General features: G+C 37.3%; 1 protein-coding gene across 1 annotated transcript in view; it reads right to left on the bottom strand.

The window, feature by feature from the left end:
* Nucleotides 1–10,826: 10,826 nt before the first annotated feature.
* The window catches only part of PAPSS1 (3'-phosphoadenosine 5'-phosphosulfate synthase 1), a 39,117-nt gene continuing 35,861 nt past the window's right edge, over nucleotides 10,827–14,082 (bottom strand). The window contains exon 12 of the mRNA XM_014878338.2: nucleotides 10,827–11,854. Coding sequence (XP_014733824.1) covers nucleotides 11,716–11,854 — 139 coding nt within the window. The 3' untranslated portion in view covers nucleotides 10,827–11,715. The remainder of the gene's footprint in view (nucleotides 11,855–14,082) is intronic.

Raw genomic sequence — 14,082 nt, 5'->3', positions numbered from 1 at the left:
ACAAAATAAATAACTAGACTAACCAACCACTTGGCTGATTAAGCAATATGGCATCCAGCTTGTTCTTCCATAGCTGTATTAGCCTGCAATCCCAACAGGGATAATCAAGTGGCTTTGTCACTGAAGAAAACAGATGAATCTCCAGAGAAACATATGTTGTGGTTAAGACACTTTCTCTCTTTTCCCCTCTCTCTCTCTCCATCTCTCTACATGGATACACAAACACTTAAAAATACCTTGGTATTCCTTGAATGGGAACAACCTTGAAGAAAAAAAAATGCCATTCAATTGTCACTTCATATAAAAAAATTACAGGCAGAGCTTTGATTGTAAGAGAAGGTTCTCTTGTATTCCTCAGGAGGTGATTCTTACTAAATCATGCTTAACACTAGAAATCTACAGAACTATTTCTGCAAGCCAAAAAGCATCAAACTGAGAAACAAACTCACCTCTTGAGCATAAATTACGATAAAACTAATCTAGTAACATGATTTCACCATACTGAGTAGATCTTAAAAAAATAATGTAAACTTAGTTTGAAAAATGAATTGCTTTTAAAAGTGAATATTTATGTCTAGTAGTAATGTTAATTGAAATAGTTAAGCCACAAGTAAAATAGTTTGGTTCATGGGTGATAACTATAATATAATAGAAATCCAGAGAAAGCAATAAACCAAAATTGACAGACGTTAGATTGGACAAGTTCTTCTGAGAAGCAATGAAAATCTCTATCAAACTTTCGAAAGATGAATCTAGTCTAATATTATCCCCCTCATGCTCTGATGAAATAGAACCCTATAAAACTACATTCCCTAAAAATTTGTTTTGCTTATGACTTACAATGAGAAAAAAGTTATTAATTTAATTCACAATTTTCTTTATGACAGAAGTACCCTAATGTCATTACACTAAATGTATGCTTCTGTCAGAAGGAAATGAAACACAAAAAAAGCACATATCAGATATCTCCTTCTTCAGAAGATAAAATGGAGAGTAAAACGACCATGTTTCAAAAGTTCTACTCAGATAAATATGACACTTCATGACTGTCTCCATAAAACGAAGCTTAAATAAGCCTGTAATTAAATCCCATTCAGTTTTTGCTTTTTTATTTGGGCAAAAGATCAGAGCAAATGCAAATAAGTATGTCACATATGAACACCAGGTCTGGATGGTATTTAATTTTGGGGAAGACTGATACAGTCCTGCTTATTCAGCAGAACTCTACAAAGGGAATATTTTTATTCTTCCACATGTATTTACAGAGAATGTTCAATTTTACTAACTAAGAAAAGGGAAAAAAAATCCCTCAGCAACCACTAAGTTTTCAACAATATTCTAATCTTCCAGTTAAGTCAGTCTAACACACAAGGTAGTAAGGCCTGTTCAGCAGTATCAGAAAAGATCAAGCAGTGACTCCTGCAGTGAAACCACAATGCCCTTTCTTTGCACTTACAAAATTACTTTTCCAGGGACAAGATTCACCTCTGAACATAAGAGGGCTTCTGCCAGCACTGACTGCCACAGAATGAAAGTCCAAATGGCTTGAAAGTCTACCAAGGCAAGAACATGCTTAAACAGCTGTTCCCATAGTAGCCTGTTTTCAAAGAAACCTATGTGGCATTTTGCCCTGCACCCATTAAATTAATCCCAGAGCATGAGTGTTAAGGGCAGATCTGCTGTTAGCCCATTGGGAATGACATCTTCTAATTAGGGCAAGGTCAACAGCCCTCAGAGAGGCTCGGACAGAGCCCAGAGACATGCTCATGTGTAATAACCATCAATGTGCAGATTAAGTATTATATTTTCTGGCTGGGTTGAAAACAGTCATGGTACCAGAGACAAAGGAAAAATCTGAAACATTAAGAAACTTACTACTTTACAAGTGCACGTTTCCATGCTCCTATAATTTAAAAGTGCTATTAATTAAAAACAAATTTAGTAGCCCTTGGATTACTGAAAATCAGTTAAAAAAAATGGTGATACTCAGTTCTTTGAACAAGCTTAGTCTTTCAGCTTTTATGCAGTCATCTCTAATAAAGAAAGCTGATTAAGACCAATATCAGTGAAAACATTAAATTCCTTTAGTATTTTGTCTGTATTGATTTGAAATTTTTATGTTCTCCCATCTCCTGCACTCACTGCAGGATTGGCATGTTTCTACTTGGAAAAGAGCACGCTTCTCTTTTGCTCTTTGTTTCCAATGAAGCTTGTAAAAAATAAAGTCTTTTTTACTATTCCCCAGGTTAGTACCATTCCCCATTAGTACCATAGAGGGTGTTGCAAATTAAGTACTACTAGATGCAGCTTAATTATGTCATACTGCATACCATGATTATTTATCAATTTACCTTGAAATACTGAGGAATCACGGCCTTTATGTCAGATTAGTAACAAACAAGGTTTAATCTCTTTGATCTGTGTTGCTCATCAGAGAAGTATTAGAGAGAACAAAATATAGAACAGTGAAGAGATGGGGTCAAAAGATGATGAATTATTTAGAGAGCTTAAGAGAAAAAGGTAATTCAGAGCTCCTCACTTTCTTCAGTTCAACTGCTTCCATGTCACTTGACCTTGTACTGTGTTTCCTTATTTTTGAGAAGAAACAATTCTGATTGTTGTACCAACAAAAGGAATGTAACATGGCAAGAATAAAAAAAGCTACAAATAAATGCAGTGTTCTGCTTCCAGATCTGGCTCATGTTCTTTAAGCAGGCTTCATCCGTGCCTTGCACTTGGAGTTTCACAGACAGAATCTTTTATAACTAGAGCTAGAAGTGATGGAATTAGAGCAGTCATAAGTATTGAAACTGTCTTTACTGTGTAGCCACACCAAAAGAGCAGTATATCTGCCAAACACAGAAATATCCCAGGATATCTGGAGCTAAATCTTCCAACCTTCACAGCCCCTGTGAAGAAGGTGTACTGGGATCGTTTGGGAGGGAAATACCTTTTTTTACAGTAGCTCCTATGGCACTGTAAATTTTGTATTTGTAACTTAAACAGCATTGGTAGCACACCAATATTTGAGCTATTGCTGGATATTGTGTGCATTCACTGTTTCTCAGCAAGTAGGTTGTTGACAGGAAGCTGTGACATAAAAAGCAGCAGCAGAAGCAGAGAGAGATGGTGAATTAGGACATTTTGGTTTATACTACAGTATCTTGTTTTCAGATCCACATATACGATGAGGGAGAGGGGGAAGCTGCATGCCCAAAACCACAGACCACAAAAACATGCTCCAGAAACAATAAAAATAGCAAAGCATGCTCAGGAAACGCAAAAATTCTGGCTATGAGAGAGACTCAGCAACTGCCACAGTTAGGAAGCAGTTGAGCCCAAAGAGAACCAGCTCCTGGAGCCCCACAGTGGTAGCTAGGTAAACCCAAAATGTGAAAGGCCAAGACCATCAGGTCCAAGACCAATAATCTCAAAGCAGCCAAGATTAAGGCACAACCACATGGCAGACTGTTGGAGGTTGAATTATTCCCTTTTCTTTCAGTGGAATTTTCTCCCATTGTTATGCTAAGTAATTGTGGCTACACCTTGAAACGACAGATAATGTTCTCTCGTAGGGGGGTGGCTGGAGGGGGAGGGGGGGGAACCGGAAAAGGAAAGGTGGGACGGGGGGTCTGGAGCGGGGCTCTCTCTCTCGCTTGGCTCGTGGAGTGGGAAGACAACCTGGGCTCCGCTCTGGCATCTTCCCCTGCCATCCCAGCACTGAGATCCACGCTCCCTGCCTTTGGACATCGCTCTGCTGCTCTCCCAGCTCACCCTACTACCTCCGGACACTCTGCTGAGCACCACGACCGACACCGTGAGGGGGGGAGTCACTTTCCCATCCCCTCTCACCCCTGGGCCGCGGCCGCCATCACTCCAGCCCCTCTTCAACTGCGCGGGACCTGCCCTGCCCCCACAGCACCGGTAACAGCACAGGGAGACGGCCTGCGGCCAAAAGGGACTGGAGCTGAGCTAGACTGTTCTGTTGCCAATTTTTATACCTGTTGTTGTTTTCTGCCTTGTTAGATACTAGTAAAGAACTGTTATTCTTATCCCCATATGTCCTGCCTGAAGGCGTCTGAATTGGACCTAAAATAATTAAAAGGGAGGGGGGTTGCACTCTGCATCGCAGAAAAGGGGCTCCTGCCTTTCCTTAGACCATACCTGTCTTTCAAACCAAGACGCAGACAGTGCTTGCTTTTCTAAAGAAATTTCTTCTTACACAGACAAGGCTCAAAATATTGTGTGAACAAGACTATTCTAGATGAACATTCTACCAGACAAATTGCTTTGGATCCAACTCAGTAGGTAGATACGAGATATCCAGTCCCAGAGTTCAGGGTCTCAGTTTCTCTTTACAAACATACTAACCCTTCAACTACTGCCTACTCAATTTGTAATATTTTTTTTCCCTTTTTTTAAATTCTTGTTTACTTGGATATATCTGTACTCTGCAATTTTACATAGACAAAATTAATGAAAACTCATTAACCCTTCTTGTAGAGCAATGGTTTAAAACTTGTCAGCTGCACTTTACAGAAAGGTTCACAGACTACCATTAAAAGATGACAGGCTAACTAACGTTTACTAAAACAAATAAAACCCGCCAAACAAACTAAACCCCCCTACACATCTGTAATAGTCAGCAAACAAAACAAACACAAAAGGACAAGACTGTGTGCTCGTTTTATATTGACTCTGACCAACATCAGAAACTCCAGTCAGAGAACACTCTCCAGTTCTTCCTCTCACTTTGCACAGCTGACTGATGAAACTGCAAACTGCATGAGTTCCCTTTTAAACTGCAATGCTTCCCTTGGAACAACTGAGCCAAGAAAATGTTCAGCCTGAAACAATGATGGTATCTGATGAAAAAAGAAAAGGATTCAAGTGGAGAATGTACACTGTTAGATTATTGTGTGAATGTATGGCATTTTGTTAAAACTGCATGCAGAAATGGAGCAGACATTGAAAATTCCACAGGAATCATGAGATGCATAATAAAGTCATATTGCAAAAAATCCTCTTCAATGATGGAATTCTTGACATTAGCGGTAGTCTCCCTAGGGAGTATACACAGTCACAAAACTCTGGGATTTAGTGAGCAGACCTTCTTTAATTTGTACTGATCATTATGTAAGCTGCATTTTGGTCTTTATTTGGCTTCTTAAGATAAGTCTGTTTCTTTGGAAAACCCAATTGTGCCACATCTTTAAAAAATACTGGCTTACTCCTTTTCTGTCAAAATGTAGTCTACTTTATGTAGTCCAACATTTTGTTGCAGACTGAAAGAGAGAAGCTCAGGAGGCTCTCAATACAGTCAAATACATTTCTCCACAGGCAGACATATCTTTCTTCAAATTCACACTGATGAACACCAAGCACGTCTTCCAGAGTTAAAGTCAGAAAGTCAACATGGAAAAGAACCTACTTCATTAGCACTAGCTTCAAGGTCACATATGTAGGATAATAATCAAACCAGGAGTGCATAGAGAGGCTGAACTTTTTTTCATTATTTACATGATTATATAGGAAAATCTCAAATGAAGAATTATTGCTTACAGGTGGAAAAAGTCAATTACTTATGTCTAGATGAAAACATAAATTTGCTTGTTTGAAACAGTCTAGTGCAGGATTGGTCTAGATTGACCAGAATTTTTCAGTTCTTTGCCAATTCTCATTCAGCAAGTTCTCAAACTGAAGACAATGCAAATGGTTGAATAAGAGAGAGAAAACACATTAGTCCCCTATCAAGGGACACTTGCATAAATCAGTACTTTTATGTTTAATTTTTCAAGCATATTAAAAATGTGAACATGTTTTAGGCAGAATATGCAGCTTAAAATTTGCTTTTAACCTTAATTGTGATTATAGAAAGGTCACCATATTCTTTTGAAGTTGTGCTGTTGGCTTTCACCCCACCAGCAGGTAGGTTGCAGGTACAAAAGAAGCTGTGAGCAGACACAGCCTGGACAGCTGACTCCAACAGATCCAAGGAATATCCCATACCATATGGCAGCATGCTTAGCATAAAAAGCTGAGGGAAGAAAAAGAAAGGGGGTTTACATTCACAGCAATGGCGTTTTTCTTCCCAAGAACCCATTACACAGGATGGAGTCCTGCTTTCCTGGGGAGGACTGAACACCTGCCTACCCATAAGGAGCAGTGAATGCATTCCTTGTTTCCTTTGCTTGTGTGTGTAACTTTTGCTTTAGCTATTAAACTGTCTTTATCTCAACACATGAATTTTCTCACTTTTACCCTTCTGATTCTCTCCCCTATCCAGACATGGGGAGAGTGAGTGAGCAGCTGTGTGGGGCTTAGTTGCCAGCTGGGGTTAAACCACATATTACAAGACGTGGGTTTTTATTGTCAGTGCTTGAATAAGGTTATCCTGGAATTCTCCAACACCAAATCACCATCTTTAAAAACACTTTTCTCCAGCCCATAAAGTATTTGACAAGAAATCCTCACGACACAAATGAATCCCTGAAACAAGGGCTAACACGAAAAAGGAAAGAGTTAGAGTTGTTTTAATAGTTGATGAAAATTCACTGATCTCTACATGAGATTGATGTTTAGAAGACAAGTTCTCTTTATCAAACTACAAAAAGCAAAATAGCTAAGAATACTTACAAAGAAAAACTTTAAAACTAAAATGTTCTTCGCAAATCCATTTCGTGGTAGAGCTCAGAAGTGTCCATGTATTCAAAAATACTCACAGAAAATCAGAAAAACTACAAAGAATCACTGCTATTCAGAGTGTTTCTAACTACCAAGTAAGGAATACATATTTTCTGCTTTCAGAAAGAAGCAGTACTTTTCCTTGAAGAAACTAGGAACAAAGGAGTTATAAATAACTGTCTCTAATGAAGAAGTGTCAATAATAGCATTTTGCGCTGTACTTATGATGTTGGCTCTGATGGTATGTTTATTACTCTGCTGTCACATAGCATGATAGGAAATACTTGCTCATATAACTACAAACACTCTATCCTTCAGACAGTTTATATTTAAACTAGGATGCAGTAACACTAAACTTTTTCCTAGTGGAAAGTTAAACATGAACTAGTCTCATAATTGTCTTCATTGTCTGGAAACAATTGGATCAAATCATTAAAATATTGTTTTACACAGGTCGTAGATGAACTATAAACAAGGCAGAGCACAATAACACATGAGCAATCCTGCAAATAACCTTCCCTTGACTAATCAACTACAGTTTTCCATTCTACAGCAGGCATCCCATTTGAACCCAGTCTTTAAGGGTAAAGGAGTTACTTCTGTTTCCACTTAAGTTTTTGAGAAAGCTGTTGATGAAATCAAATTAATAAAACAAAAGCTCAAATAATATCTCATTTTCTAAGGAGCACTGTTGAAATCAGAGAAATGTTTCCATATTAAGAGTAGGCTTGTCCTGAAAAAACTGTCATGTTCTATAATAAATAAAATGTATTGACGATGTTCAGGGAACATTAACACATGTACACTGGTATCTCTCATATCACAATTGTTGCAATAAACTTTACTAACAATTATTACAAAAATAATTGATTTAGACCACAACAATTCAGGCACAAGACATCTGGGAAGAAAGCTGGGAGATCTGCAGGTGCTCAGCTAAATATAAAAACTCCCAGCTTGGACTGAAAGATATTTTATATGCACCATAACTGCTGTTATGAGTTGAAAATAATGAATATGGCCAAAATATTTGTATTCTTCTCATATGATGAAATTTAGAGTGATGAACACGACTCCACAGGAAAGAACACAGAAAAAGCTCCTCCTTTGCTTCTAGAGGATAAAAGAAAGATTTGGGCATTATTTCCAGCCCACTAAAGTTTATACTGAAACTTATACTTTTTTCCTCATTTTATATATAGACAGGTATCACTCTTCAAAGCACTGTGTAGATGGATTTTAACATGATGGTCGGGTGACTACTCTTATACTAGATCCAAAGCTACTTGAGTTTTATGGCATATAAAATCTCTGTACTCTCTGTTCAAAGTTGGAGCCACTAACAGTCTGAGAATTCCAGATGTGACTTTAAAGCTGTGTTTTCCAGCTTTCAGTGTAGCTGCCTTTCCCCCTCAACTTCCAAATTATAACAAGATGAGGTTTCTAGGGCAAGCAGTTCTGGAAATACTGAATGCATGATTCTGGCTCATGAGCAAATATAACCTCCATAGAGAAGAAAAAAGTGATTTTAATAAAGACTAAATAATGAAAAGGGATACAGGTAAAAAAAATTAATTCCACAAGAACAGATACATAGCTTGCAGGAGAAATAAAGAAACATCTTAAACGGGCACTTCAAAAGCCTAGTAGAAATCCAGCTATATTCATAATCAAAAAGTTTTTTGTGAATGAAAAAGCTAATTTAAAAGAGGCGTCGGTATTCCAGCCCTCGGCCTTTCTTCAAGGTAAAAACCACATAAATGAGCAGAAATCTCTGCACAGTCACCCTTTAAATAACATGTTTACCTTGTTTGGCTGCTGTCAAGGAACTCTCATATCCATCAAATTGGCCATTGAAGGCTTTAAATTTCCCCTTAGCAGTCTAGCTTCAGTTCCAAAAAAAAAACCAAGCATGAAAAAAAATGAAATCACTCACCCTTCCCTTTAATAGCATTTAAATGAAGAATTTTGGCAAGCAAGTTTCAAAGACCAAAAAGACAAGCAAAATACTTATTCTGAGCTATCAGTTGCTTTCATTGCAGTGTTTAATTTGGCCAACTCACTTCAGGCTGAAGTCCGTGGCTTTTTCCGGGTGATGGTGAAGGGATTCTACCTCAGGTTTGAGTACAATACCATCTCTACACATATCTTACAAACGTTTTAACATCACAGTAGCTGTCATTCCTATAGACATACATGCAAAGTCAGATGAAGATCCAGTTTCTATCTTCTTTTTTCCCTTTCAATTCTCCCATATTAAATGAAAGATTAGTTTTACCTTTCCCTGTGTTTGGAGATGGTGCCATAGATGAACTAACAGATCTTCTGACTCACATGGAAGCAGAGATGAGAGGGTTTTTTTCCATTCTCCTACAATCCGCAGCATGATAACTTTAAGGTTCATGACTAGAGATAAAAGAAATCCTGAAAGTCATACACACACACACACTTTTTGAAGCTGTCAACATTTACAGGGAAATGTTAGCATCTTTAAACTGTTGGGAAGGGAAAATAATCTATTTGTTTAGGATGATCAAACTAATTCTTACTCTTTTTCTAGCATGGAAAGACAGTAAGTTTAATGCTTTGAATGATCCACTCATGAAACTTTTTAAAATTAAGGAAATGTGAAATCCAAGAGAGGTTCAAATTCAGGCAAATTACAGTATTGGCTACACAGGTTGTGTCAGCCTTGTCTATTTCCACAACCATTATGCCAGGACAGCCTCTCATTTCCTTCCCTTCCTGATTTCTACTGCATTATTCCAGATGTAGAAGCTTGATTAACTCCAAACTGTATCTGAAAAACAACCTGGGACCTAGTCTGCATTCTCCATTTTGCATCTCTGATGCACTACTGAGCTGCTAGTGCTCAGATTCCTTACTGAAAGAAAATATCAGAGAAAAGTCAGCATCCTCAGCATTTATCTAGTATTTTTATAGCACAACCTGCAGATCCTAATGTGAAAATTACCCTGAATATTCATGTTAGTCAAAAACAAGGCATAAAAACTCCCAAAGGAAAAAATGAATTCTCAACCCTGAGTTCCTTTAGAAAAAGCTTCCATTTTCTTAAGTTGCTCATGGGTACTGCAGGAATTAGTTCACCTAAGAGATGCAGTAATTTTGTACTATTTATTTAACCCTAGGAATTAGGGTAATCTCCACCTACCTTCTTCATCTTGTAATTCGAAAAACTGACTGTGTTTGTATCAGCCATTTAGATCAAGAGAGTTACTACTTTCATAGATCACATGCCCAATACATCAGAATGATTCTCTGGAAGAGAATAATCATCTCGAAACTACAAAAAGTACAGGATAATTGCCATGAAATATCCTGTACAACCATAGCGGGTAAAAAAATCCCATTTTAGCAGCCGACAACTCTAGTTCATCTTCATGGTTAAACGTGAAGTTTTGCATGAACAGCTGCACATAGATGAAGGGACTCTTTCTTCTGGATTTTATACATCCTATATATTGACACAAAGTAAAAAAGAGCCAAATTTGAAGTAAATCTATTCAGTGATTCTGAAGAAATAAGCTTGTCTCAAGCAATTGTTGTGGTTTGCTAATAAACAAGCCTCTTGGTTTTTTCCCAATTCCACCTTACTGTCTATCAGAGGAAAGAATTCCCCTAAAAAATACATCCTACATCTCTTCAGAGACAGAGAAGGAAAAGGTTAGTCTCAAAGAATTTGTCTTAAATGCTGCTGTGAACACGTAAATAAAGACTGCAAGTAGCATTCATCCCATTCATTACACAGATCCCCTCATCACAACTTCTTGGCCTCCAAAAAATCTAGATGAACACATGCTTCATCCAGTATCAACATTCTAACAACAATTTGAGCTGGTTCTTCCTATATACACTGTTTAATGAGAAAAAATACATTTCTGTGGCAAGGATATGAGGTAGTTTCTAGCTAAGAAAGGTTTTAACTGTTCCACTGATTACTTTAAATAGCACTAACCTATTGGTGTCTTTTCTACACTGAAAGAGGTGTTTTACTTTCCATTTCTTATTTTCAGGATTTTTGAAGAGCAAACAAAGCTGACTCACAAGAAAATTACTTTTTGGAGAACTTGTAAAATACACAGAAAATTAATATCTGAACTAAGCATTTTTACCACAGGAAATGCCAAAATCTAAGGATTTGCTTTATTTTTCTTGCAATAATTAAACATGAAATTAAGTTTGGGCTATCATGCTTTTAAAAATGTTGTAGTAGGCAGATTAAGTATATCTGGAATCAAAAACTGGCAAGTTACATCAAATGAAATAAAATATACCCTACTGACCCCAATGGCAGCAAGCATATACAAAAACAATATGTGAATTTGTTAACAATTAAAGGTGAAAACTAGATATTTTCTTTTATTCATTACTTGGCCATCTTTACAGGTCCACAGAAGAGAATCACCGTACAACTCAATACACTCCAAAATTAAACAAAGAAAGCAAAATTTTAATTATGCAACATAAAAAACCCCCTACTTTTTGATTACATATAGTCAGAATTTTAAGTGCTTCTGGAGATGATAATGATGAGATAAAGATGAAGACACTTTTACAGATGTTTTGAAACATTCTTTCCTTTTTTGATTTATAGATAATCTATCCACAGTTAAGGGATTAACTGTTACATTTTCTCCTACAAACTACTAAAACCAGACACTACCCAGCACCTTAAATAACATATGAAGAAGCTGCATCTATTTAACCGCTGCAGAACTCAGGACAGAGCCAGTAAAATATAAAAAAAAAAATACAAGAGTTAAAAATCCTACTGCAAGAATATTAACTGTAATAAAAGAGAAGACATTAAAACCAGCAGCTAGTTAGGTGCCAGGACATAATAGAACCCATAAGGGCAGGCAAAGAATGATGCTAAGTTAGGAAGAAAGCGTCTGTTTTCAGAGAACTTCCTGACAGACACCACAACAAAGCAACATGAATGGTGACTGTGTGGTCCCTTTCTCGTAAATAAATCAGGCGTCAAAGGTTGATCTGCAGTTAATAAGAGGCCTAAGCCTTCTCCAAGGATTTGTAGTATTCTGTCAGCACAGTCCAAGCCTTCGGAGCCATGAAGCCTTCCGGTGGGTTTTGTCCTTCTCGAGCCAGCTTGCGCATGCGGGTCCCCGATATAAAATCAAAGTCTTCATGGCTGAGAGAGTAGGGGTGGAGGAAAGGGAGGGAAAAGAACATAGTTTAAAAGCAGGCAAAGTTGCTCACATTACTTCTACTTTCTTGATACTTTATACATTTTTTTCTTGGAAGTATAATGCTGTATAGCAGCTGTCATTTCAAGGCCAGCAATGCCAGTAAATCTCAAGAATATACAACCTCTGTAATATTCAGCTTTGGTAATTCCTGAGGTTTTAGCAGCATGGTGCAAGTGAACCCCTGTGGACTGAATTCAGTCTGTGCTTCCAATGAGCCTGGCCTGCTCTCTGTGAGGAAATAAACTCCTGTGGAAGGAGAACCATATACTCTACCTACTGTCTGAGGCCTCTGCCAAGGCAACAGCAGCCATCCTGATTTACACCTTGCCTTGCCAGGGCAGGAAACCAGCCTAAGGAGCTCGTTGAATGTTTCCATGCTGGTTCAAGAAGGTCACTTCAGTGCCACTAGACAATGTGCAAAAAAAATTGTTCAACATCTTAGTGAGGGACTGTTTGGAGAACAGAAAAAGTAAAAGTCTCAGAACCTAGAGGCAAGTCTCGTAGCTGTGCCATTGCAAGACACTGAGCACATGTATACATAATTATGCATATCAATAATGTGGCATACACAGTTCAAAATAAAGAGAAAAGCAATGGAAAAATAAAAATACCTCCCCCTAAAGATGTTTTTTCCCTAAAAAACAAAATTCAGTTGGACAAATGCAAAACTGAACACAGATCAGGATTGTTTGCCATTGTTAACATAAGAATCATTATTATTATTATTATTTACTTCTCAAGTATGTGGTCATAAGCAGCAAAAGCTCCACAAATTAAATTACTCCTCACAGAACTGAAACAGTTAAAGCAAGACAAGAATGCCAGAGTTCTATCAAATGCTCCAAGGGAAAAGAGTTATGTATTTCTAAATTAAATATGCAATTTTACTTATGCCATTTGCTCAATTTGCAACATATATGCATTACGCATTCTTTACTTGTCTGTTTGAAATTAAAACCAAGTATTAATCTCAGATGCACATGCCTTAGACAGAAACAGGAGCCAAGTGTGCACATCAGAGGGCAGAACTTGGCTCTAAGTGCTGGTCTATGCTCAGTAGGGTATGGAAGTTAGCAAGATGCAGAAAGCATTCCACAGTTCCCTTTCACAACAACACTAGCCCCATAACTTTTTTATTTGGACTGTATACATTTACACACCAGCACTGTCATACATGCTCTTTTCTTGTTGCTCTAAATTTGGGGCTGTGTGTTCCTGAAGTGTCACAAGGCAAAAAACAAAACAAAACAAAAACCAAACCCTACTGTGCTTTAGTCCTGCAAAATATAAATTACATAAAAATGAAAATTTAAACCTGATGTAACCCCATGGGAGAAAAAGTTGGCACTGCTATTTATATCTGAAAATTTTATTCCTTAGCAGAGAGGTATCTGCTGCTCACTAACACTGCCTGAAGGTAACTTGAGTTCCTTGCAAAGAGCTATTTATATAAAATATATGTGGGGAAGTGATAAATCTGGTTAATTTTGTCAAAAAAATACCAAGTCTTCAGATGATCAGGAAGAGTAAAGCAAGTACTATGAAGTCTCTCCATGTGTGTTTTCTCTCTCACACAAAAGTTGAAGCATTTAAAAAAAGGTGCTTTATTCCCCCTTGTTTCTTAAGTTTTCAGAAGAGCACTCAACTTCGTCCCATACCCTACAAGTGAAATAATGCTACTAAACCAGTACATTTAGATGTCATAGAAGCTTGCTTCAGTAACACATACAACTCCTTTAGCTGCTTCTTATCCCTAGTTGTGTTACCTGCACAAAAAGCAGGTAAGAAGACATACCAAGAGAATAACATGAAGCTAAGAAGATCCACAGAAATTATAAAAAATGAAAGAAAAAAAAGTGAGTGAGCATCATTTCAGAAACATTCAGCATCTCATTATATTTGTAGAAATGTTTCCAAAAAACTACTAAAAATTACAAAACTATTAATGATGTCCTCTCATTATCCTGAAGGTCTAATGTGAAAGGGTTTTTCTCTATAAAAAAAAATTACTTGAATTAGTAATTGCAAAAGTGACTTGGCAATGTATACACAACAAGGCAGTATTTTTTGCCTTTTTAAAAATTACTGCATTTACAAATTGCAATCAAATTTCAGAAACTGAGATTCCTGCTAAGGATGAAAACCTTATCAGTACTGTGAGCACTGTGGT

Source organism: Sturnus vulgaris, chromosome 4 (genome assembly GCF_052056855.1).
Source record: "Sturnus vulgaris isolate bStuVul1 chromosome 4, bStuVul1.hap1, whole genome shotgun sequence".
In the NCBI taxonomy this organism is placed as follows: Eukaryota; Metazoa; Chordata; class Aves; order Passeriformes; family Sturnidae; genus Sturnus; species Sturnus vulgaris.
This window is presented reverse-complemented; position numbering and strand designations above follow the sequence as displayed.